General features: G+C 58.0%; 1 protein-coding gene across 8 annotated transcripts in view; it reads left to right on the top strand.

The window, feature by feature from the left end:
* The window catches only part of BAIAP2 (BAR/IMD domain containing adaptor protein 2), a 49,735-nt gene that overhangs the window by 20,457 nt on the left and 4,054 nt on the right, over positions 1-25,224 (top strand). The window contains exons 1-12 of one of the 8 annotated variants that reach the window (XM_041123895.1): positions 3,224-3,286; positions 3,610-3,681; positions 4,031-4,168; positions 15,477-15,629; positions 18,016-18,243; positions 18,938-19,139; positions 19,622-19,823; positions 19,933-20,001; positions 20,262-20,424; positions 20,686-20,784; positions 22,252-22,286; positions 24,914-24,961. In XM_041123895.1, the coding sequence (XP_040979829.1) occupies positions 3,242-3,286; positions 3,610-3,681; positions 4,031-4,168; positions 15,477-15,629; positions 18,016-18,243; positions 18,938-19,139; positions 19,622-19,823; positions 19,933-20,001; positions 20,262-20,424; positions 20,686-20,784; positions 22,252-22,286; positions 24,914-24,941 (1,434 nt within the window). In that variant the 5' untranslated portion in view covers positions 3,224-3,241 and the 3' untranslated portion in view covers positions 24,942-24,961. Of the gene's footprint in view, positions 1-3,223; positions 3,287-3,609; positions 3,682-4,030; positions 4,169-15,476; positions 15,630-18,015; positions 18,244-18,937; positions 19,140-19,621; positions 19,824-19,932; positions 20,002-20,261; positions 20,425-20,685; positions 20,785-22,251; positions 22,287-22,909; positions 24,195-24,913; positions 24,962-25,224 lie in introns of those variants that run through there. The other 7 variants (XM_041123894.1, XM_041123900.1, XM_041123897.1 and 4 more) reach the window with 7 other exon arrangements.

The raw sequence follows: 25,224 nt of genomic DNA, 5'->3' as shown, positions 1-25,224 counted from the left end.
CGTGCCGCACCGCACCGCCGGCAAAGGAGCCGCAAAACCGGCTGTGGCAGGGGAGCCCGCTGCCGGGGGGGAATGGCAGCGTCCCCTCACCCGGGCTGGGACACGGAGCATCTTGCAACAGGGATGCTGTGCTGGGTGGGAAGGGCTCCGCACCGCTGGTTGCTTTGATGTGGGGCTGAAACGCCCCGTGCTCTTGCTGCAATAAGAGCCAAGGGGGTGGTGGTGGAGGAGAAAGTCTAAACGAAAAGATGTGTATCTGTTGAGAGATGCACCTCCCTGGCTGCTGGGAACAGGTTCATTCCCTGGGTGAGGAATGCAGTGGGTGTAGGGCCCTGTTGTCCCAGTGCAGGGGACTGGGTGTACCCAGTGCTAGATTTGGGGATATGTGTATTATTTCGGAGCGCCCTGGTCCCTGCTCTTTGGGTGGGTTGGGAGCTCAGCAGCAGTGGCCAGAAAGCTCTTGGCCAGCCCTGCACCAGCTTTCTCAGCTGGGGTTTCCACTCCGGCCAAACGGGAAGCGAAAGGGAGAGGGGGTGGCGCGAGCTTTGGAAATAATAAGTGAGCCACCCTTGCATTGATATACTCTTGAAAAAAGCAGTCTCAGCCAAGCAACGGCGTTACGTCATTGCCTTCTTGCAGTGGGAATTTGTGCACTTCCCATGATTGAGCCGTCGCAGCCCAACCGGAGAGCAATTTCCTGGCAGTCTCGTGGTGGTGACCCCTCGCCCGGACCTCCCTGTTCATGCATGAACCTCTTCACCGCAGATGTGCGTAATTGCCGCAGCCGGCTGCCTGCTCGGCGTGAGCGCCGGGGGCTGCTCCGCTTTGTTCAGCACCTTGCGAAGCTGCCGTAAAAGTTACAGCTGGCTGCGGTGGCTGCGGAAATCTCGGCGCACGGTTTCCTCCCGGTGAAGGGAGCGGAGCTGCAGCCACGCCATCTGGTCACCTCCTCGCTTTGCGGGATGCTTTGTGCATCGTTGCTCTCTTGAGGAGCTGAGCGGAGGGCACGGGGGGACGGTGGCCCTGGTGCCAGTCGGTGCTGGCTGGTGCCGCAGCCGGTTCCGATACTGGATCGACCCGCGGCAGAGGGGGCTGGTGCCTGCCAAGGACAAAAAGGGATCAGACTTTAATGTTTGCAGAAGGTTTTGAGACACGGTGTATGGTGCAAAGTACAGATTGCTTCAGCCACAAGAGCAAAGAACTGTTTGGCCAGGTTGTTCCCGATCGGCTGGTCGTGTCGACACTCGGCTGGCATACGGCCCGTGTGCCCGGGCACGTGGTGGGCTAGGGCTGGGCTGACCGAGCGGTGGGCTGTGGCTGGCCCAGTGTATGCCATCTGCTTTTGTGCTGAATGAGGGTCCCAGTGGTTCCCTTGTACTGGTGAGATGCTGGCTGGGCTCATCCCAGTCCCACTGTTGCTAAGGTTTGACTCCATGTACAGAGAACGCAGTTGGCCTGGAGCCCAGGAGGGACCTGTCCTCCACGGAGGACTCTTGTTTTCCTGCACTCTCTAAATACACCAAAACCACAGCGTTTGCTGCCAGGGCCGGGCTCTTGCTGGAGCAGGACAGGAGTGAGCAGCCCCTTGTAGAAGCAAACCTGGGCTGTGCATGTCTCGGCTGCTGGGGGGCCGGGCACGCCGGGGAAGGGGGACCCACCACTGGGTGGGATTAGGGCTGTGGCTGCTTGCCCCCAGATCCGCAGTGGATTCCCAGGTTCATCCTTGCTGGGAGCCGCCACCTCCACCTTGAGCAGCCTTGGGAGCATTGCACCATCTCCTCCCACACGTTGTCCTGGGGCTCCAGGGCTGGTGTCCCCTTCCCATTGCATTTCCCATCCCTGGAGTTGCTGTTTTGTCACTTAAAACTCCAGGTATGTTTTTATGGGCTGTACACTGGGGCTTTGAGTTACCCCAGGCGCTGCTCTGCTTGTTCTGGGATGGGATGAGGGATGCTGCTTCCCTTTGGAGAGCCCCTGTGGGTGTTCGGGGGGGCTCCCAGCCACCGCTGGCTGTGCGACCTGCCAGGGCTGAGTCCTGAGACAGGAGCAGCTCAGAGACACACGGCTCGTGGCTTTCAGTTTACGAACAGCTACATGTAGGCTGAAAGCCTCCTGGGAAGCTGTGACCCACCATGCTGGAAGTAAGAGCTTCCTAACTCAGCCCTTATAAATAGCTGACAGAGCTCGGCTCTCCCTGAAAGCTTGCTCTGGTCCAGAGACGATGCTTTTAGTCGAGCAGTAGCGCTGGCTCCTCTCCTAGAAGACGCTCCTGCAGCTCCCACGTGTGTGTCTGGCTCCAGCCACGTTGGGGCTTTTGCTGAGGCAGGACACTGCCCTTCCTCCCAGGAAAAGCACCGTGGGTGTGTGGCTCGATGAATTCTGCATTTGAAAAGAAGAATTAAAGGAAGAGACAAAGCAGAGCTGGGATCCTTTGGCCGTGGGCAGCCATTCTTGGGACTGACCTGCGGCGTTTGCAGCAGCTGTGTGCCACGGCGCTGCCCTCGCTGCCCAGCTCGCCTGCCCAGGGCAGGGCTGCCCGTGCCTGGCTCCACCGCCGAGGTTGAACTGGTCCAGTGGTTTTGAGACAAATACCGACCTAGGGCTTAGCTCCATTTGCAGCTGCATGTCCTGTCACCTGGACTGAGTCCCAGGGCTGTGTCTTTCCACTGCCCCGCTGCTGGGGGCAAGGGATGCAGGTGCTCTGTGCTTGGCTTTGGGCTGTACACACAGCTGGGAGAGCACTGGGTGAAGCTCCTGGCTGTAACTGTGCTGTTTAAATTCCCATCTCTGTTATTAGTGCAGCATGTCTCATCTCCACCTGCTCCCTTCAATATCCGGACTGTGAATCAGGTCAAGATGAGGGACCTTTCCTGGTCCCATCGTCTCTGGCTCCTTTGTCCCATCCCTGTGGCCAGGCTAAGGGCTGGGGTGGCCGACGGCGGAGTGGGTTGCGGGCAGGGCTGCCCCTGGGTGCTGGGGTCCCGCTGCTGCTTGTCCTTGTTTCCCTTCATGCTACACAAGACGTGCGTGTTTGTCCAAGTGTCTCAGAGGAAGATCTGCTCGCCTACAGCTCCCCAAAGATGGGCACCAGGGGTACTCCGGGAGCACCCATGGGTCTGGCTGCAGACCCCTCCCTGCTGGTGGGGTGCCGCCTGCCCCAGCCCTGGCGTGGTCCCCCCAAGCTCGGTGCCTCAAGCCCCCTCCCCATGTCTTGTCTTTGCAGGAGACGTGCTCTTTCCAGATGGCAGAAGTCCACAGGCAGATCCAGAACCAGCTGGAGGAGATGGTGAGTGCCCCAGCCCGGGCATGCTGGGCGCTCTGCCTGGCCACGGGCTCTGCTGGTGTTGCAGCCGAGCAAAATGGTTTTCCATGTCTTGTCCGGGTGACACCAGCCCCTCTGAAGTGGATTTGGTGACCTGCAAAGGGTCTGGTCTCCTTGGGTATCCGCTTCTGCTGCGTCGCCTTCTGAGTGTCTGTCTGTCCCTTGCTGCTGTCAGCCTCTGCTCTGTACAGACCCTCTCCCCTGCCTGCCCCAGTGCCATCCAGTGCTCCCCGGGCAGGGTTTGCCAGCCCTCACTAAGGAACCATGTTTTTTCTTTCTGCCTGCAGCTCAAGTCCTTCCACAACGAGCTCCTGACGCAGCTGGAGCAGAAGGTGGAGCTGGACTCCCGGTACCTGAGTGTGAGTTACAGACCCGTGTAGTCCAGCAGCACAAACGTTGGCTCGGGCATCTCCGCGTTTCCCACTCCTGCTGCCTGGCTCCCCGCTTGGGCACGGTTGTGCCCAGACACTGCTCATGCCCCTGGTTACTGATGGGTCCCCGACCACCACGCACGTCACCGCGTGCAGAACAGCATTTTCCCCAATGTCAGACTATTGCAGCCCCTGTTTGCTCTCCGGGCCTTGGGGAACCTGCTTCTCCCAAAGGCCGGGGGGGTCTGCTTGCTTCTGCCACCCCTCGACAGCAGGAGCTGCGGCCAAGGCAGGGATTTGGCTTTGGCTGCTCAGAGCTTTCTCCTGTCGCATCCAGGCTGCGCTGAAAAAATACCAGACGGAGCAAAGGAGCAAGGGGGACTCGCTCGACAAGTGCCAGGCAGAGCTGAAGAAACTTCGGAAGAAGAGCCAAGGCAGCAAAAACCCCCAGAAATACTCGGACAAGGAGCTGCAGGTAGGACCCCGGGCGCAGCGGGGGGGACGAGCATCCCGTGCCGGGCAGCGGATGCTTGGTACCACATGCTAGAGGTGGCCCGGCTCTTGCAAGCCTTTCGATAAAGGCTTGCGGTTTTCTTTAGAGGAACGGGAGCGTGGTGGGGTGTGGGAAGTGTGGATAGGGAGGGGGCGGCAGCCTGTGATGGGAGCGGGTTGGTCTCATGGCCGCCCCGGGGGAGGACGGTGCAGAGGGGGAGGCTGCCAGCTCTGCTTACGGCAGATGTTGTGCCGGGAGGTGCGGTGGTGACTAACCCTGCTCGGTCCTCTGCTCCTGGTGCTTTTTATTTTTTTTTGCTTAATGAATGAACCCAAAAAGATCATTAACTTCTGTTGTGCCCAGATCCATCTTCCCCTGGTTGGTGTTTTGCTTAAATATTTTCTGCGCCTGCTGCCGGGGTGCCCCTTCCCCCAGCCTGCCGGGGCGGCGGCGCGGGCCGGGGGCGGCTGCGGTGAATCACTGCGGTGTGATCGCGGTGTGGGCTCCCTCGCCGACCACGCGCCGTTTGCTAATCGGGTCCCGGCTGCGCGGGGCCGGGGTCCCTCACGGCACTCGGCTGGATGGTTTGTGCTGCGGGGTGGGCACGTGTCGGAGGTTGAGGTGTTGGGATTGCCTACAGGGAGGGAGTCGGGGTCAGAATCTCACTGAAGAGCATCCAGGGCGCATCCCTGGCTGGTGCCGGCTGAGCCGGGGCCGTGAGCAGGACGTGCCGGCGGGCTGTGGCACGCGGTTACCGATGCGTTCGCGGCAGGAGTTTCATGTCTTCTGAAGTCTGCAACCTTTGGTTCGAGCTTTGCCCGGACCATGGCTGAACATGGCAAACTTTAACGAATAATTGATGCACCTACCCGCAAATCTGCTCTGCCTGAAAGTCCTCGTGCTGCTACTCGAGTTAATGCTCTGCCTGAGTTAAGGCAATGGTAATCTGCTGCTACTCGAGTTAAGGCTGTTGAGTGATTGCAGCGCTAGTAGTACTTTGGGTAGTACCTTGAAAAGGGGAAGATGAACCCTGAAGCCAGAAATTACCTAGTCTTGTCTCTGAGGCATGAGAGTATGGATTATGTTGGGACCAGGATCTGTTACGTCGGATACCATGGGCCAGTAATGTGTCAAAATGATCCCTGTCTGCTGAAGGGGATCTAAATGTCGGTGGCACTTCACTCGCCAGGGCTGTGTACAGGGTGGCATTTAAAGTAATCGGCAGATCGTTACCGTGAAGGTTGTGCTGGGGAAGTGACATTCTTAATTGCACTAAAATTTGGGAAATCAGTCATTCTCTCGGTGGCATGAATCAGAATAAGCACTGAAAGAGAAAAACGCACCCGTAGTCATCCACCCTGGCTCGGCGTGCAGCTCCCGTGCTGAGCCGGAGCGCGATGCCCTGACCTCGTGCTCGTTTGCAGACCGCGTCTGCCGAGACCGTGCTGAGCTGCTTGCAGGAGGCACGGCTGGCCGGAGCATCGCTGGAAGGTGTCAATGCAGCCCGAGTCGGGTGTCCTGCATGTTGAGGCCGGGGCTGGCGCGTTCTTGAGAGCTGAGCAGCCTAAACCACTTCTGAGCGGTGGCATCTCCGCAAGCCCTTGCTCTGAAATTCCTGCTGAGCAAGAAAAACCCTGTTAGGCAACGAGGCTTGGCGTGGGGAAACTCGGGGATTAAACCTGCTTTGTTATCCCCCACCTGCGAAAGCTGCTGATAGGGACAACAGGGCAAAATTGCTGCCAGAGCCAGCCCTCTCCTGCCTAACCCCCCCCAGGGCTGCTGCCATGCAGGGATCTCCATCCCACACCCAGAGTCGGAGGAGGAGAAAATCCAGCCCGGTGATCGGTTTATATAGCTGGGAGAGAGCGATGGTTTGATCCTCCTGCTGTGATGTGGCGGGGATGGGGTAGTCCTGTTAGCGTGGCCGCTTTGGGCAGGGAAACAGGATCAGGCTTTCATTCTCTTAATCTTTCAGCAGTAAGTATTTAGGAAGTGCTTATCTCTGAAAAAGCCTTATGATGGCTTTTGAGCTTAAAGAGCTATGAGACTGCTCAACTGCTTGCTTCTTTTTTTCCCCCTAGATCAAAATACGGAGTTAAATGGCTGAATTCAGCCAAGAGGGCAGTTTTCCCTCTGTTCTCTGCTGGCTTCTGTCCTGGTATTCCCTTTCAACAGAAACAGGGTATTTTGGGCCACCTTTGATGCTCTTTTTACCATTGCCTGGGCATCGGAGGGCGGGGGGATTGCTGCAAGGGTGGGTCCAGCCTAGAGCTATGCAAGTGTTGGTGCCACCCTGAGCCTTGTGTGGGGCTTAGTGAAGCCAGGCTTAGTGAACCAGGAGCATCAGCAGAGCTGCTGGTGTCGTACTGTGGGCCTTTGCTCCACAAAAAAAACTTTCTAAACTGGTTTAAAACGGAGAACCACGCAGTTTTCCCTGGGGAGCTGCTGCTTGCAGTTTGGTTTGTTTAGCTGGCCCAGAGCCACCCCTGCGGCCAGCTTGTAAAACCCCCAGTGACCTCCGAGGAGGCTGCTGAAGGTACCTCGTGATGCTGGGGGGAAGCTGAAGACTTCATTAGGCTGGTGCCTGGGGACCACAGACGGATCAGACAACAGCTGGATGGAGCTCTTCTAATGGGCTGTTGCACATTACTTTTCTCATAATGGGAGAAGCTGCTGTTGATGGAAACGTCCTGGTAGCTGCATCAGTCATCTCCTTCAATAAAGCAATAACATCTTACTCTTCTTTTGAAGACTCATCCACTTAAGCTACTGTAGCCGTCGGCAGCCAGGAGTCTGATGCTCTGTCATCATCTCTCTTCATATTTAATGCTACGGGAAGCAGAACTGCTCCTTTCTGCCTTTTCACCACATGTGGAGTGACCACATCTTGTCATCGCCTGCAAGTGAGATGGGTGGGTGAGACGAGCACGGTGGGAGAGGCAGTGCTGTCCTCCTTCGGGGAGCTCCAGGATGTGGTTTCTGTAACATCGTCTTGTTCTGCCGAGGTGAGAGGAGATTTGGGGCTGTTTGGGCTCTGGTTTGCTGGGTGGCAGAGGACAGCCCTCACCTGGGCCAGGGTACCAGCATGGCTCAGGCTCCATCCTCTGCTAGATTGATCAGAACGCGCAGTAAAACAGCCCAAACATCTCACCTGTGACTCTTCAGTTCAGGTTTTCCCCCTTCCTAAAGCAGAAATAAATGCTGATATTCAGCAGGCACTGCACATAACTAATGATCTTGTGGCTGGTGAGCAGTAGCTTTGGGCACATGGGGCTTGAGGAGGTCTGCTTGGGATAAGGCAGCGGTGTGATGCTCATGGACACTTGCAGGAGGCATCTCCTGAGCTGCATCAGCCACTTGTTGCATGGAGAGAGCTGATCCAGGGTTTTCTGCAAGTCCCACATCATCTGGCCACTGTCTCTTCTGCTTGTTTTGTGGAGTTTAATAGATGAGGACGGGCATCACAGAATTAAAATGGTTGAGGATTTGAAACACCTAGTGGTTTGCAGTAAAGACAACTTGCGTAGCTTAAAAGCAGCTCAAAGTGTAATTAGGCTGCAGGAGTGATTTTCCACCTCCAAAGCTTTGTCTGTCATGGTCAAGGGAGATGCTGTGGTTGTGGGTTGTTACTGCTGAATGTCGCAATAAAGCCAGGCTTTTTATTCCTTATGAATCAGTCCAGACCTTTTGTTATACACGAGGAATGAAAGCTGAGACAGCTAACTACCTCAAATGTCTCATCTTAGTTATGTAGTTACTGAGATTTTTTTTTTACCTGTGTTGAAAACCAGGAGAATAAACCAATTCCATCCACTTCACGTCTTTTATGAAGAAGAATGAAAACAATATTAAGATTAAACAATCACCAAGGAAGCTAAACTGCTGTAATTTCATTAAACGCTGGTTATGATCAAGCTATGAAATCAAGGTCACGATGGGTTTAGGACCTTGATTGAATCAGCAGCTCAACAATGAAGTTACGTTGGTTCAAACTATTTATCAAATCTTATTAGCACTACGAACAATTGGATTTCTCCATTGGGCTGAGACGAAGCTGACTGTAATTCATCCTAAATAGCGAAGCTGAAGCCGGCTGTTTGCAGTGAGAGGCTGCGCCTGACCCGGGCAAAAGGGCTTTCAGCGCGGCCGTGCCGGCGAGCAGCCACACCAGTAACTCCAGAGGGGCAGAGGGAGCTCCCTGCTCGTCCCAACCCCTGCAAAACCAGGGCTTTACTGAGCCGGGCGCACTGGGCTGTGGAGGCTGAGCTCAGCTCCTGCCCAGATGTGTCTTCTGTCCACACCTACACCTGCTCCTAGGGGAATATTTTAAGCATTAAATACCACTGTGCCAAATAACCCGGGGGGGGTTTATAAACTTTTGTAATTGAAACCTCATTTTGATATTCCCATCAGGAGAAATAATTTTAGGTATAGGTCAAGAAGCTCTAACTGATAAGGAGTTTGCACAAACCAGGTTACAAGGGCTTATGTAAAAGTCAAATAGGGAAGAATTATGTAAAAGCTCGGTGGTTTCAGGTAACTCTCTCCAGGTTTTATCGTGCTTTAAGCTGAGTTAGGGTGTGTGTCCAAACCCAGCAAATACAGTCAGGGGGTGCAGGGAGGGGAAGCGGTTGTGAAACGCTTGGTGGGAGATGCATCAGGCCTGGGGCTGAGCTGCTCTGGTCGTGGGCAGCGTCACGGTGTCCTTCTTGCCATTGCCAGGTCGGGACCGAGAGGCATCCCCGCTCGGGAATTACCAACCTGAGCGTTCGTGTAGCTCGGCGGCATTACCTGCTTGTGTCTTGGGCCCTTACTGAAGAGCTCATCCCTTGTGGTATTTTTTGCCTCTGTTTACTCTGTAATCAGCCGTGAACTTGCGTGCCGGTGACGTTGGCCCCTCTTACCGTGGGGCATAGCCCCGCGTGTCTGGGGAGGCTTTGGCTGCTGGTGGGCTTTCAGCACACCTTGCTCTGGCAAGGCACTGGACCTCTCCTCTCCAGCCACGGTGCCACAAGAGCCATGCGCTGAAGTGGCTTTTTCAGACTTTGCGGTCTGTGAGTGCTTATGAAAGAGGCAGCACCGAGAGGAGGAGAGTCTCCGTCTCCTCTTTCTGGTGGCTGCGGCCGGGTGGGTTTGCTCAGCTGCCGTGGCTGGCTGGCGGCATCCCTCCCACCCGGGGTGAGCTGCAGGCTCTGGCACAAAGCGTGGTTTCCTGAAACCGGCTCTACAAATCTGTAAGCAGCTGCTACACATACACAAAATGAAGTCTTAAACTTCTTTTCCTCTGGGCTGAGATACCTCAAATGCCTCTTCTGGAAAGCTGGTCCCTTGGTCCCTGTGCCGGCACAGGTCAGGGCCATGTCTGATGAGTATTTTGGTACCAAACCTTGTGCATAGAGCCATTGATCTGGGGTGTCCCTGTATTAGGGGAACGTTTTAAGCAGCTGATCATGAAACCCCTGCACAGCTGGCTGGAGAAAGCACTTGCTTGCTGTTTTGCTTCCTGTAAATTTTATGTAACATCACATGCGTGCGTGGATGGTGCTTTATAGGAGCAGTGAAAGGATGAGGCTGATGCCCCGATGAACAGATGTGTGAGACAGGCAATGTAACGAGGGGAGACAGCCCTTCTCGGGGGAGGAAGGGGAGACCGGCATCCTTGGAGCAGGGCAGCTGTCCACCCATCCAACAGTGGACGGCTGTGGCATCGTGGGGTCCCCCGGCTCTGCGGGGGTGCTTTGACCTTGCAAAAGGCAGTGCAATGTGTTTTGGCTCCCATGGTGACCCGCATACGGGCGTTCTCTGCTGCAGGAGAGGGTTTGGTCTGTTGATTTATTTGCCTTACTACAAGAGAGGTTAGGTCACCTCAGGCTTGTTTCCGAGCTCCAGTCTCCTTCCTGACCATGCTCTACTGGGAAGAGCTGCTGATACCCCAGGGCTTGAATACGGCATCGTTCTGTCTGGCTAAACAAACCGACCGATCTCCCTCTCCATCTGTAACACACTTGGGGGATGATGGAGGCTGGAGGGAGCCGGGAGGGGATGGCATCTCCCCCAAGGCTGCTCCAGGGTCCACCAGCTTCCACACAAGGAGCAAATCCTGGGAACGAGGAAAAACTGTCTCCTTCCCCAGGAGCTGTCAGGGCTGAGGATCCGCAGGCTTCTTGTTTTCCTCAGTTTGGCTATATGCCGTGGTAGGGTTTCAGCTCTTTCTCCTTGAGACTATTCAACAGCTTAGATGCTCTTCCTCTGTTAATCAGCCTAACTTCTTTCTTATTTTATCCCATTACTTTCTAATTATTCTCCCTTGTGGTTCCCTAAATAAATCCTCCCTTCTCTTAGTATTTACTCCTTCCAGGTATTTCAGCCTGCCGCATTGGTCCAGCACAGCTTGCCGAGCTCTCTCCCTTCCCCTCTCTTTTCCCCACTGCTCTGTGCCGCTGGTCCTGACCTGTCCCTCCCTGGGATGAGAGCCCGGTGTTTGGAGCCAGCACGGAGGCATGGTCCCCTCCCTGCTCGGCATCTTTCCTGGTGCCGGTTAGAATCGTGCCCACCGCATTGCTCCTCTGCGGTGTCACTGGCTTTCTGGTCTCAAAACTCCTTGCTGTGCCCACTGTGGTTAGCTGGTGACCCCTGAAAGGCAGCCTTGCTGGCTTCTGCCTGCCGTTGGTTCCCTCTTGTCCCTGTGGCCGGTCCTTTGCTCAGCCTGTTACTGGCTGCAGCAGACGCATCTGATCGCAGGTAAAGATCTCTAATGATGATTTCTGCAGTCGTGCTCAGCGTGGTAGTGATTAGCATTGCCCTTGGCTCATATTCCTGACTGGTTTGCACGTTCTTTCCTTGGGTAGAACGGTTTGAACTAATTTTTTTCCAGTAAGGATGGGTGGTTATTAAAGGCTTGACTGAAGTTCGGTATTGATGTTGCTGTTTCACCTGCGCTAACTACACTGATGGCAGCGTGCGCTTGAAAAGAACTCGGGTCTTGACATTTCTCGGTTGCTTTTTCATCTTCACACACCTCTAGCTGTCAGCTTTGGAGTGGCATTGGGAAGATGTCAGCGTAAGCAGCAGGGCCTTTGTGTGCCCTGGCTTTTCTGTGCTGGGGACGACAGCAGCTGTTTGAGCCGGGGACTGCTCAGCATCTTGTTTCCTCTTTCATGTTTTCTTGTTCCTAATTTACTGTCTGACCCGTTGGGGTAACTTGGTCTGGCTTCTGAATGGAGGTTGCCAAGCTTTGCTCCAGCATCGCTCGTCTCCCCCGGGAATCGGGAAGCCGGGACGGGTTGAACCGGCAGGTCCCTGGCTCAGCCACCACCGCCTGTGCAGCCGGGGCTGCCGGGACCAGGCTCCCCCTCCCCAGGATTGCTGCTTCCCTGGACCAGGCAGGAGCCCTCGCTCCGCTGGCTCCCGCTCCTGAGCCACGACAGCATCTTAAACCAAACCTTTTGCCCGGCTGTGCCCGCCGCCGCCGCGTGCTGACATTGCTAATTAGGTCAGCGGCTCCCGGTGAATTGAAGTGGATGCATTCGGGAGGCGGGGGGAGGAACGGGGGAGTTATTTGAGGCCTCTCCAACCTAGAAACCCAGAAAAGGTTTCTGGAGCTGTTGGGTGGCTCCGGCGTGTGCTCTGGCTTTTGGCACGGCCGTGACCACCGCGAGCGCCGCCCTGGCCGGCTCCGTGCCTCCTCGGGCGCTCGGCTCACAAATGAGGGGTTTTTTCCCCTCCTTGAAACTGGGAATTTTATTTAGACAATGCTTAAAATCTGAATTTGAAGCCAACAACCGAAATAGAGGTCTGAATTTAAAATGCAGCACTCGAGCGGTACGTGCTTGTCAGTGAGGTCTTGGCGGGGATGCTGCCGAGCCACAGAGACCGAGCGCGCCGAGGCCGGCGGGGAGGCACCGTCCCCTGGCCTGTACGCCGGTTGTCAGGTCATGCCAAGCTGAGAAATGCATTTGGCTGGGGTTCAAAATGCAGGATGGCTGCAGGATCCCCCCCCCCGTCCCCAGGGAAAGGAGATGTGACCTGCAGCCGTGAGCCCGATGGTGCTGACAGGCACCTGGCTGCAGGTAAAGCACCGCTCACTGATTAAAGACAGTGCTTCTCCTTGGCGTACAGTAGTGAGATCTTGCATTGCGCTTTGCGTGTTACTTTTTTCCCTGTGCATCTGGCATATTTAACAAGGTTTTCATTTAAATTGTCTTTCCAGGCATCTTTTGAAAGCCCATTGTCACTTTGAGCAAATCCAAAATGAAAGCTATCTAGTGAACAAGAAGTGTTGCTCGCCATTTTGTAATGTAATAACGTGTAAAAATCAAGGCTCTGAATAAATCAATGGCACATCAAGCATATTTACATAAAGTATATAAAGCGCTGAGAATACTAAATTTAGAGCATAGGCTCTCTGCTTGCAAATCGACATGTTCTAACTGGCTGCAGCCATTAAGACCAGCCTTTCTTTAGCGAACAATTAAAAGTACACTTGCAAAACAAGATTGAAATCAGAGATGTAAATAAGGCTTTAACTTGCGTCTTTAAATCATGATTAAAACTAAAAATCTAACATTGCTAAGGTAAGGAAGAATTTCCTGTGCTGCGGTGTATGGCGTTTATGGGACTGGAGCTGAGCCTTGCCCCCCCGCCCCGTCGTACCTGGGGCACGGCTGTGTCTGACCTGGGGAAACCTGAATCGCGGTGGGATGGTCCTTGTGCTACTGAACTAAATTAGCTGGCGGTGGACTCATTTCACTCCTCACCTTCTCGCTCTTGATGGCCCAGTTAGTAAATTAAGCAGGATGAGTTTAGGGTGTTGGGGGCCACGTTTGTTCCTGCACTCCTGCTATTTCAGGTGCTGTCATGGTTGTGCTTCCTTCCAGAAACGGGGTTCTGCAGGAGGGGGAGCGTCGTCCTGCCGCTTCCCTCGGGAGAGAAGGGAAGGAAGCTTTTTCGGGAGCTGCCTGTAGCGCAGGGCTGTGGGGACAGCGCGGCTTGGTCTGTCCCGGGCATAGCAGGGCTGCGATGGAGGGGTCGGGGCACCGGACCGTGGGGGAGCCGGGGGCTCTCCGCGCTGGTGCTGGGGCATCTTTCCCTCCTGGCTCCCCATCCTCGCTGCCAGGCTGATGCCTCTGGGCTCTGTCCCTTTGCTGTTCCCGGGGCTAATAATACCCGGGAGGAGGCGGCGTGCTGCCGGCAGCGTCTCTGTCCCAAGCCCACTCCGGGGAGCGATGCTTTCCCCGCTCACGCCGAGCACGTCCTCCCACGGCCGCCTGCTCCCGCCTGCCGGCACGTGCCCAGGGCTGCTGCCGCCTCTTCCCTGTGCCATGCCGGACCCGGCACCTCTGTGCCTGCTGCCGGCACAGCCCCGCTGCCTCCCGGCTTTCCCGATGCCCTCCCCTGTATCCCTGCCAGCCCCCATCCGGCTCAGCTCTCCCTGCAGCTTCGCTTGGGGGTGATGCAAATACCGCCGTTATTTCTGCTTCTGTGCCCAGTGGCATCAGCTCAGTTACCTTCATTTATTTCTGTTCCTAAATGCAGGTGTTTGCACTGGATTTTCTCATGTGGGGAAAAAAAAAAAATCTTCTTGAAGCAGGGTTGATGGTTGCGAACTGGGTTTTTATTCATTTCTCGCCGACCCCCTTTCCCCGACCTGTGTTGGTGCATGTGGGGAGACCCAAAACCTGCTGGGTCCAGCGCGAGCTCTGCGCAGGGTTTGCTCTTGAGGGAGGGTGGTCTGAGCAGGGTGACAGCAGTAGGAGCTCCAGCTCTGAAATGAGCCCCCTTTGAAGTCTGGGACGTCGCCTAATCTCGCTGCTTTTGTTGAGGTTTGTTCCATTTTATGCGTCTGCTAATAAATATTGTAGCATGCTAAAAATAACTGTTAAACATGAAGAAAGAGGTAAAGCTGCTTTGGGCCCTGAATTTCCAGTTTAATTCCCTTCTCAGGGAAGCTCAGACTTTCTGAAACAGGTTTAGCAGCGCCTGGGCTGCACGGTTGGTTGTGGCTCTTCAGCGCGGTGCTGCCGTGCCAGGGAAGAGCCGGTGCCAAGGAGGTGTTGCAGGGCAGGACAGGGATGGGCGAGAGAGATGCTCCTCTTAGAGGCTTCGTGGCTGCTCTCCCGGTGCTACATCGAGGGTGGAAGCTCCTTGCGGAGGATCTGGGGGCATCCCGAGAGGATTGAGGGAGGAGAAAGCGGCGGGGTCGGGGAGCTGGGGACATCTCATGCCCTCTGTGCTCAGGGATGCCGATGGTGTGGCCGATCAGCAGCCCGGCGGTCCCAGGCGTTGCTCTCGAGCCCTCCCGCGTGCCACGTTCGCATCGCAGGGATCAGCCTGAGCGGCCGGCTTACCCCAGCCCCGTGTGCCGGTTCCGTGCCCTGTACGGCGCTGGCACAGCCGTGCTGGCAGAAGTCACGTAGGTAAGCAGGAGCCCGTGCCAGCGGAGGAGCCTCCCGCTGCTGTGTCTGCGGCATCTCTGCCCGGCGCTGGCAGGGTCCCCGGCGTCTGCGCAGCCCCGGCGTGCGGCATCGAGGAACGGCTGTGCCGGCAGTCCCCTTTCTGCTTGCGGCCGGGCAGGGAGTGCTGTGCCAGCGTGCAACGCTGCCCTGCCCTGGCACCGTCCCCGAGTCCCCTGCACCGCTCACCGCGCGGCTGACCGGCAAATGCAAACTGAAAGCTGGTAGTTCTAGCGTTGCCGTCGGTCGTGTGTGTTGGAGGGGTTCACGTGCCGTCCCTGCTGTGGCCCACCGGCTCTCAGCAGCGTGGCCCTGCCCGTCTTTGCAGGCACCGATGGGATTCGGAGAAGACGCCGGCAGCGGCGGAGGCGCCGGAGGCGTTCAGCCCGGGCTGGGTTTCGTGGTGGTTTGTGCGCTGCGGTGCCTGGCAGGGACGAGCAGGGGGCTGCGGGGGCCGTTGCCAGCCCTGGGCGATCGGGGCAACCCTCCTCGGCCTCCGCCGCCGCCGGTGCGATTGCCTCGGCGCGGCTCGGGCGCCCGTTTGGTGAGAGGGCGGCTGCACGCGGTACAGCTCGTCCCGCCGCCCGCGCGGCTCCCGGCCCACGTGCTGAGTCAGCGCCTTTGCGTGGCGGGGAGGGGGGGGGCTCCGATGAGTAAGGGTGGGTTGGAGGGGCCACACGGGCACGCGTGTGCGTGTCCTGCGGGGGGACGGACCCTGCGGGCACCCTCGCCAGCCCCATGGCCGCACCGCTGACCCCTCTCCGGAGGATCCTGCGGCACACCGAGGGGCGGGCGCTCGGTGGGCAAAGCGGTGAAGGCAGCTCCTCTTTCTGTTCTAGTACATCGAAGCCATCAGCAACAAGCAAGGCGAGCTGGAAAACTACGTCTCGGATGGCTATAAGACAGCTCTCACGGAAGAGAGGAGACGGTTCTGCTTCCTGGTAGAGAAACAGTGTGCCGTAGCGAAGAGTGCTATCACCTACCATGCCAAGGTGAGCCGGCCCTGCCGGAGCTGCCGTTCTGCTGCCGCGTTCCCGCGGCTGCTGGGCTGCAGTTCCCGGCTGCCCCGTCATCGGGGGGGATACTCCTGTCATGAGCCATTGCCTATGGAACAGGCTGGTATCCTGACAGCCGCAGCTGGTGCAGCCCCTGCGGCTCGGGGGAGAGAGGCGGGAGGGAATATACCAGTGGGTGACCCACGGACAAGATGCCCTGGGAGATACATGTGCTCCCAGGCTGGGAGAGGCAGGGCTGCACCCCGAGCTGCCCTTCGTCCGACGAGGGGCCACGTCTCCCATGGGTGCTGGTCTGCATTTCAAAGCAGCTTCTGGCTGCACGAGGTGGACGGGACCGACTGCGGTTTGCTCGAGTGCCAACGTGGCGGTGGTGACGGCAGAGCCTGGCGGCGCATCCCGCCGTCTGGCGGTGCCAGCCCTTCCGTGGTGCGACTTCACCTGCGCAGGAGAGCTCGTGGTAGACGGATGGGGCTGAGTTCACCTCTCCTGCGTGTCGCGGTCACCAAGGTCTGAGGGCTCTGCCCCAGCAGAGGTTCGTCAGGTTCCTCATGCATCAGCTCGTGATTTGCAAAAGCAGAAGAAATGCAAAGCAGCGATATTCCTGCTCGGAGTCAGAGCAGCGCTGCCTGCCTGGCAGAGCTCACTCCGACCCTCACCTTACCCCCTGGCCTTAGCAAAGGCAGGGATTAAACCAGAGATTAAATTGCTGCTCCAAACCCCCTCTGGCCCGTTCCCAGGCAGCCCACATTGCCTGGGCTGGGGGTTGGAGCTGCTGCCTGCCAGCCTGGGGAGCAGCAGCCCCCTGCGCTGGTCCAGAGTGGAATCCATCCGGATGAGGGCTGGGAACGCTGGTGCTGCTCCCGCAGCCTTTTGCTCCTGTTCTGGTTGTTCCCCATCGCCACCCCCCGTCGCTCACAGCACCCATCTGTCACCGCCGCGCTTGGCACCGGGGAGCAGGAGAAGGAGTTTGGATTAGTCAGCTCTGTCCTCGTGCTGCGCTGCGGACCGGATCGATGCTTGGCATATGCAAACTCCTCCTGTAGTACAGGAGGGAAAAAAAAAAATCCTCCCCAGGGGTTGGTGGCGGGGGGAGATCAGCAGGCGTGAGGGTGCCGGCACCCGCAGCGTGGCTGCGGCACGGTGAAACCGAAAACTTCTTGCAGCAGCAGCACATGGAGGGTGATTCTGCAAGAGGGACTCTGCAGGTGGCTCATCCAGAGCGCGGTGGGCGTACGTGTGACGTGGGCGCCCGGCCCCGCACCAGCCTGGCAGCCGGCGTGGGCCTTGCCGGCTAAAAACGCCGTCCTGCTGCTGCCTGCAGCTCCCGGAGGATGCTGGCGGCAGCCGCAGTCTGGGTGGCGAGGCTGCGCCTCAGCTGGAACCGGTGGCCGATAGTAGGGAAACGTTCTGGGACTTTGAAATTGGCTTTAGAGGGTTTTTTTGATACATGGGGACCAAGTCACCTCCAGGTGAGACCGGGAGCAAAGCCGCACAGAGGCGTTGGGTCACCCTCTGCCGCGCGGCTCTGCTGCGGGGTGAGCCGGTGGGTGAGTTGGCCGTCAGGGTTACCGGAGCTTCTCCTCCACTTCTCTTCACGGCGTGTTTCTCGGGGAGGTGTTTGGGCAGGTGCCTGGGGATCGGCGCGGTGCTTGGCTGAGGAACGGCCTTGGGGTGGTTTGGGACATCTCCTGCCTCGGAGAGTCACACGATGAGATGCTCGCTCAGACAGCATGGGTGTGTTAGGTGAAGAAGGGCAAGTTTAGCTCCATTTTTTTTTTTTTTTTTTTTTTTTTTTTTTTCCTCCTTGGCTCGGAGCACCGCAGTGGATGGCTGCAGATCCTGCCCACGGGCAGGGAACAGCGGGATTTAGCTGTAGGGCAGTGGGGCCAGAGGCTATTGGTGCTGAGCAGCCCTAAACAAGAAGCTGATCCCTCAGGACCTGGGTGACAGCACAGAGTACGGGCTGTACCCCGCCAAGCCTTTGGTCAGGTTTTACTTCTCCGCTTGGTCGAGCGGTGCTGTTCCCCAAGGAGCCCAGCACCCTGCCCAGCTTCCTACGGCCCCTCTGCTCCTGGAGCTGCCCCGCACAGGATATCTCAGAATAAGCTGGGGAGATGAATTACCTTTTCCTTCCCTTCTCTCCATTTTTCATGACACCTTCCTGGCTCAGCTGCTGTCAGAGCCTGGAAGTGGTAAGTCCCTGTGTTTTATCTCGTCTGTGCCATGCACAGGGGAGTCGATCGATCTTGTGGCCAGGATCAGGCCAGCTCCGGATCCGTGCAGTGCTGCCCAGGGAGGGGTGCAGAGCTGGGTGGTTTTCCTGCACCCCTGTGCCCTCACGCCTCGTTTTTCTCTGTTGCAGGGGAAGGAGATGCTGACGCAGAAGCTGCCACTGTGGCAGCAGTCCTGCTCGGATCCCAACAAGATCCCGGACCGCGCTATACAGCTCATGCAGCAGATGGCTGCCAGCAGCAATGGCACCATTATGCCCAGCCCTCTGTCTACATCCAAATCCAACCTCATCATCTCTGACCCCATCCCTGGTGCCAAACCTCTCCCTGTCCCCCCGGAGCTGGCACCTTTTGTAGGAGTAAGTATCTCTGTGGTGGAAATTGTCCTGCCCTTCTGAGCAAAGCTGGAGGGACGAGCCCGGGCCGGTGTCACCGTTGTCCAGCAAGTTGCCTTTTGGTGGACTGTCATTGATGCGCAGGGGTGGGCAGCTCCGTGCACACACCGCCCTGGGATGCGGGAAGGAGTACGGCATGGCTGACGTGGGAATGGGCAGCCTGTCCCATCCCATCCCACCTGGGATTGCTGAGCTCCAGAGGGGCAGGGGCTGCAGGGCCTCCCGGGGAGGGGGTTTGGGGAACCCACGAGCTGGACTCGCCTGGCCAGGCTGGTCCCAGTCAGGCTGGTCCCAGAGCTGTGGGGCTGAACCAAGGTACCCCAGTAACTGCGGGAGAAGGTGCTTTGGAGTGACCTGTGGGATGAAAGACCCTTCAGAAAAGGGTCTCCCCTGTGATGTGGGGGCCCGAGCTGAGCGGTAAAGCTCAGGAGGGATTTATCAGGTGCAAGGCAGCTTGGTGCAGTAAAATACCATAGAGGTGACCCTGCTGCTCCCCCCAGAGCAGTTTGTCTCGGGTTGGGAACTAAACCCATCAGGCTGAAGCTCTGGTCTGCTATGAACCACCTTCCCTGGAGCTGCATCCCGCTGCGGGAGCTGTGCTGGGATGCCCTAATGAAGACGTTCCCCGTCTTCCCCCCCTCCTCTCCTCTCTCCGTAGCGCATGTCGGCACAGGAGGCCATGCCGGTGATGAACGGAGTCTCAGGCCCAGACAGTGACGGGTACAACCACTGGTCTGAGATGAAGCCAGCACAGCCCAAATCTTTATCTCCTCCCCAGCCTCAGAAGCAGCTGAGTGACTCTTACTCCAATACACTCCCAGTTCGCAAAAACGTGCCACCGAAAAACAGCTACGCATCAGGTGAGGCTTCGTCCTCCCCCTCCTCTGCTGTGGGGGGTGCCGTGGGGCTGGCTGTGCCGGGGGGGGTCGCAGCCGCGGTGAGCAGGGTCACCAGGGATGCTGGTGGTGGCAGGGCAGTGACCGGCAGCATTCCTCCGGCATCAAGTGCCGCTCGTGCTTCTGGATCTGGCGTTGGGAAACGAGCGGAGCTGGGTTCTGCCATGGGTTTTTGGCTGGGTGGGTTTCAGCCAACGGACAGCATTTCCAGGAGGAAAATGTTGAGGAATCTCACGCAGGGAGGCTGCTCCCTTTGCCGTGTCTGGTGGGCGATGCCAAGAGTGGCAGATCCTGCTCATTAAGGGGGAAGATGGGAGTCGAACACTGAAGGTTTTATTGCTACCTGGGGTAAAATAAGCAAGGTTAGGGACCTGTCCCTATTTGTGCTTGGGTTTGGCCCCGGGGTGAAGGACTTGGGGCACTCGTTGGCCTCTGTCTCCCACCAGCCGAAAACAAGACGCTGCCGCGCTCCAGCTCCATGGCCGCAGGGCTCGAGAGGAACGGCAGGACGAGGGTGCAGGCCATTTTCTCTCACGCTGCCGGAGATAACAGCACCCTCCTGAGCTTCAAGGAGGGTGACCTCATCACGCTGCTGGTGCCGGAGGCCAGGGACGGCTGGCATTACGGAGAGAGCGAGAAAACAAAAATGTGAGTGCCGTGGCTGTCCCCGTGAACTGCTGCACCCCGGGCGCAGCCTCTTCTGGATCCTCCGCGAATAAGTGTGGGTTTGGCTTCATCCCCTGCCTTTGCCTTTCAGGAGGGGCTGGTTTCCTTTCTCTTACACGCGGGTCCTCGACAGCGATGGCAGCGAGCGGGTCCACGCAAGGTAGGAGCATTGCACGGGTGCCGTGCCGGGTGGGTCCCTGCACCCCTCCTAGGGCAGGTTTGTGGGCTTGGGATGGGAATACTCCGCTTCCCCTGGACATGACGCATGTCGTTAGGAATAACTCCCATCGCAGGCGGGTGGTAGCTGGCTCAGGGGGGCTTTGGCCACGGTGTCCCCTGCTGCGGGTGGATGGGCAGCCTGGGCATCTCAGCCCGGGGTGGGCTGGTGCTGATGCCTCTGCTTTGGGTCCCCCCACCCAGCCTGCAGCAAGGGAAGAGCAGCAGCACCGGCAACCTGCTGGACAAAGACGACATCGCCATCCCGCCGCCCGACTACGGCATGGCCTCCCAAGCCTTCCCGGCGCAAGGCGTCAACACCTTCAAGCAGAGGCCGTACAGCGTGGCCGTACCTGCCTTCTCCCAGGTGAGCCCACGGGGCAGCGGGGGCTTCTCCCACTTTAGGGAGGGCTTTTTATGAACGGGAGATGCTTGAGCAAAGCCCTGGGCATTAGTCCCTGCCGGAGCCCTGCGTGTGGTGGCCTGAGTGTCTGTGCCATCTCCGTCCCACCTGTGGTTTTAAAGCAGAAGGGTGAAATGTGTTAAAGCGTCTTCTCAGTCTTGGCGTGATGTAGATGGTGTGCGGGTGCAGGAGGACTGCTCTCCAACTTGTGTTCATTGTTTGTAGGACTACCTAATGCCCTATGGTTGTGCAATTAAAGACTATTCCAGTGGCCTCTGCCAACCACCCTCCGCTCACTACAAGCCTTACACTAGGTCGACAGCTGTAAGTCGGAATGCACGCAATGTTTCCCTTGGGATTTACGGGTAGTTGGCCGCTTTTGCCTGGTGACCCGTGTGCCTTGTCCGAGGCCCCATCTCCTGCTGAGCGTCTCTCCTGGGGAGAAGGGACGGGGATGCAGGGAGGCAGTGGGAGAGGAGAGCAGCGGATGGGGAGGATGGGCCAGTTTGGCTCGCCTGCGCGGAACGGGCAAGGCACGGGGAGCGAGTGGCACAAAACGGCACCGTAAACCCCCAAAGGACAACACTTGCCAACTTTATGGGAGCCTCCCACCAGAAACAGGCTGTTCACAGGCAGCTGGAAGCGTTTTCTCTGGCACATGCCAATTCAAGCCAGTGACGGTCCCGTGAGGACACTGGAGTGAGCGTGCGAGGCTGGGGCAGACCCCGGCCAGGGCTCTGGCAGTTGTCCAAAACAAGCTCAGGGCTTCTCAGTTAACGAATTGGGGAGGATGCATGTGTGGATGACTTCAGTTTAACCCAGGAGCTGCTGGAGTAGCGGGGCTTCCCTGCCAGAACGAGCATGATGGGATGAGCCACATTGGCTTCCCCGGAGCTCTCGGCACTTGCTGGCGGATGGGGAGAGGATGAGGAGGGGGAGAGGTGGCCACGCAGCACCCGACCCTTTGGCAGGGTGCTCCGGAGAGATGGCAGCTCCAGCCAGGATCTGGTCCTCTCTGCAGAGGATGGGCAAGTGTGGTGTTTGCTGGGTTTTCCCAGCAGGGTTTGCTGCTGGATTTGGGGTTTTGTGATTGGGAGTGTTCCTGGGATGGTGGGAACTTGGGTCTCTGATCCCTGGTGCATGGCCAGCTCAGAGACCAGCAGCTCCCAGTCCTTCCTGGGGCGGTCCTGTGTTTGCCATGAAGAGCAGAGCTGCTCTGTGACCATATCCCAGGGCAGGTCCTCGCCCAGGGAGCAGTGTCCTTGAGGGGTGTCCTCTCAGCCTGGTCCCCATCTGCTCCTTGGACCAGTGCAGTCCTTCCCCGCTGTAAAGGCCGTTCAGTGCCGGCTGAAGGAGAAAATGGTCCAAACCCCTGTGGGTTTCTGGTGGGAGTTAACACAGACAAACACCTCTTTCCACAGAACATTTCACTGATGTGTCTCAGACTTGTTTGATCCCTTTTCGAGTCTCGCATCTCGAAAGTGGCTGGAGCTCTGTACCACAGTGGGGCTGGGCAGAGCAGACCGGGGCTCTCCCGGCTCTTGCTTTCCCTTGTCTTGCCAGATAAAGTCCTGCTCCGAAGAAAGTGGTGCAGCTGTACTCCCTGCTGTCTAAACCCCATTCGAATCATCTCCATAACTCCTTTTCCTCTCCAAATGCATTGGCTCTCGGCCCCGGCATCCCTGGGTCCCGATGCACTTTGGTCTGTTCGCGTGACCCTCCGGCAGCACCCGAACGGGCACAGCCCACGTCCCCCACCCCTCACCGTGATTCCTTCCCTCCTCTCCGCAGGGTCTCGATGACTACGGGACGAGGTCCGTCAGCAGGTAAGACTTGAACCTTCCTCTTGCGTTACCTGAAAGTGAACTGTTTGGTGTTGGCTCCGGGTGAAGCCGTGGTGCCGCGTCCCCGTGGGGGTCCCTGCGTGGGCTCCCCGGGGGACAGGCGGTGGCTGGGACGGGGTCGTGTGGCGGAGGGGACGCCGTGCAGGTCTCGTCTGTCAGCGCGGAGGGACCCAGCGTCTCCTGGGGAGGACGGGTCCCAGGGCCAGCCCCTGCTGTCCCCGACCTCGCACCCCTTGTGCTTTTCCAGAAAGAGTCGCGTCTCCCCAGCCTCCTCTCTGGGGCTTGCGCCCGGATGGCGAGGCCACGGAGAGTGCACGCTCTCGGGGTCTTTTCCCCGGCACCTTCTCCCACCCAGCAGCTCCTCCGTCCCCGTTCCCTCTGCCTTGGAGCTGCCCCATCTTGCTTTTGGGTTTAAACCCCAAACCCACAGGCACGGGCTGCGAGCAAAGCGGTGACGGGCCGGGTCAAGCTCACCGCGGCGGGGGTGCTGCTGCCGGTCCCCGTGGCACCGTGCCGGGGAGCTGGGCTCCTGGGCATGGCGCTGCCTCGCGGCGCGCGCCGGCGATCCCGGCCACTCTGGCAGTCTCCTGTGCTTTGTTCCGCAGCGGCAGTGGCAGTTTGGTATCAACGGTGTGAGGACACCTTGGCTAGCGGCGGCCCCTTGCTGCTTGGAAGAGCTTTCTGCTTCTTTCCCCCCTTTTTTTCTTTCCCCTTCGTTTCTCTTTCTCTACTTCTTTTGGATTTTAAACTCTTGTGATCTTCAAGGAAACCATGGTGCTTCTCCACCCCTCCCTGGTGTTCACAGTGCCCTTGTTTCTGAAGCCTTTTCAGAGCAGAAACTGCCGATCGGTCTGTGCTCGCTTTGAAGCAGCCTGGATGCAGTTTACACTTTAGTGGGACCTAGTTTTTGTACTCCTGTGTGAATGTTAGCGATGCACTATCCCTCCTCTGGGGCTGCACGCCAGCCGCCTCGCACGAGCCTGGACAAAACCTCCCAGACTGGAACAAATATGCATGGTCTCTGGTGTCCGTACTGTTACCGAGCATCCGGGATGCCCGTGCCCGGGATGCCGTTCCCGTGGGGGGCAGCAGCCCCGCGCCTCCCCCTCGGCCTGATCCGCTTCCATCCAACCACCCCGCCGCGGTGGCTTTGGGAGAAGCGGATAGCGCAGAGCTCCCGCTCCAGGGAAAGGGCTGCTTCTCGGCTGGGGGTCCTGCTGGCTGTGGGCGCAGCCAGCAGCCCCCCTGGAAGGGTTACTCCTGGTTGTTTTATAAATATATATATATTTTTTTGTAGCAAGGTATTGTTACCTCACGTTAGCGCTGGGGGCTGGTGCGGAGCCGTCTGAGGACGTGCTCGCGTCCCTAAACTGGGCTTGAGCGAGGCAGCCCCCGTGCTGTGCCGGGGGGGCTCGGCAGCACCCGGGGGTCTCCCACCCCGGCGTTGGGTTGGCGCTCGGGGTCCCACTCCCACAGCTGAGCCCGGCCGTAGCCCTTCCAGTGCCCGTGGCCGTCTCCACCGCAGAGCTGTACACGCTTTCTTTTTCTGATGTGATTTTTAAAACCTCTTACATTGCCTGTTTACTAGGACATTGCTGGCAATACAGACACACACACACACACAGAAAAGTTTTTGTTTTATATACTTGCCTATGGGCATATTGTAACAAGACCCTCCTGCATCGATGTCCTAATTTTGCTAAAGATTTTTAACCCAGGATATTTCATGCTGAATGAATGACTGTAGAGGGGGGAAAAAAAAAAAACCACCCAGCCTAGTAAAGCCTGTATGGAGATTGTAAAGTGCTGAAAAACCTTTTTTAAAAGTCAGAGAGAAATGTGCCCTGTACTGAGTTATTGTTTGAATAAAAGTTTTATTTATTGCATTGAGCTGGGCCTCGGTGTCTTTTTCGGCTGCCGTGCCTGTGTGCTGCCCATCGCCGCCTGCATCGCCCATTGCACATTGCCATGCTTTTTTTTTTTTTTTTTTTTGTTTGTTTTTCTCCCTTCTGCATCCCCTCAGCATTTACGTAGCCGTGGGAGACCCTGCGTACTGCCTGCCTGCGCTCAGCCCCTGCAGACTTTAAACAGCTTTGCTGAGCGGGAGCAGCTAAAACTGTTTAAGGGCCGGGTCCCTCCTCCGTGTGCGTCTTGAGGGGATGCTGCTGCTGCTGCTTGCTGCATGCCGAGGCTGCGGCTGCGCTTTCCTGGCCCGGCGGCGGTGGGAAAGCGGCGATGGCCGGGCCTGGGGGGGAAGGAAGCCGCCCCCCTCCCTTCCGTAGCCCCCACCATGCCCGGCCTCTCCTCTCCGCAGGTGGCTCCCGGCGGCCCGGCTGGCCATGCCCTTCCTTCCCCTCCTCGCAGGGAGCCGGCGGGCAGCACCAGCAACTCAATAAACACAACTTTTCCTCCTTTTTCTTCTTTTTCCTCCTGCTTCCTCTGCCCGGAGGCGCTGCGTGCAGTGCAGCCAGCGGGCTCGGCGGGCTCTTGCACCGGGGTGGCCGCTGGCTCGTAGCCCGGTTCCTCTCCTTAACCAACACCTTCTGTTCCCATCAAGGGGTCGGAGCGCATCCCGGTGTCCTCCAACCTGCCTTCTCTTTCCCTTGCAGCCCCGATGTTGAAGTGGCCAGGTTTTGAGGTGCCCCTGCCCGTAGTTAGTAAGTTGACGGTCTCGGGGGGGGGCCGAGCCCTGGGTGTGCTGGTGCTGGGCAGCGGGTGACAGCCGTGGGGCTGCGTGGGGACGGTGCCACCGCTCTGCTTCCCCCCTGCACCCGGCCGAGCGCGTCCCCTCCCTTGGTCACCGCTTGTCCCCGTCCCGGTGGCGGGAGCTCCCGGTCTAATCGCTCTGCATCTGCACGGCTCCTCGCACCACCGCCATGCCGAGCAGCCCGCTGGGGCTGCCGCGCTTCCCCCGGGGATG

This window comes from Aquila chrysaetos, chromosome 5, assembly GCF_900496995.4.
Source record: "Aquila chrysaetos chrysaetos chromosome 5, bAquChr1.4, whole genome shotgun sequence".
In the NCBI taxonomy this organism is placed as follows: domain Eukaryota; kingdom Metazoa; phylum Chordata; class Aves; order Accipitriformes; family Accipitridae; genus Aquila; species Aquila chrysaetos.
Note: the sequence above shows the minus strand (reverse complement) of the source record. Positions and strands in the feature narration are given on the sequence as shown.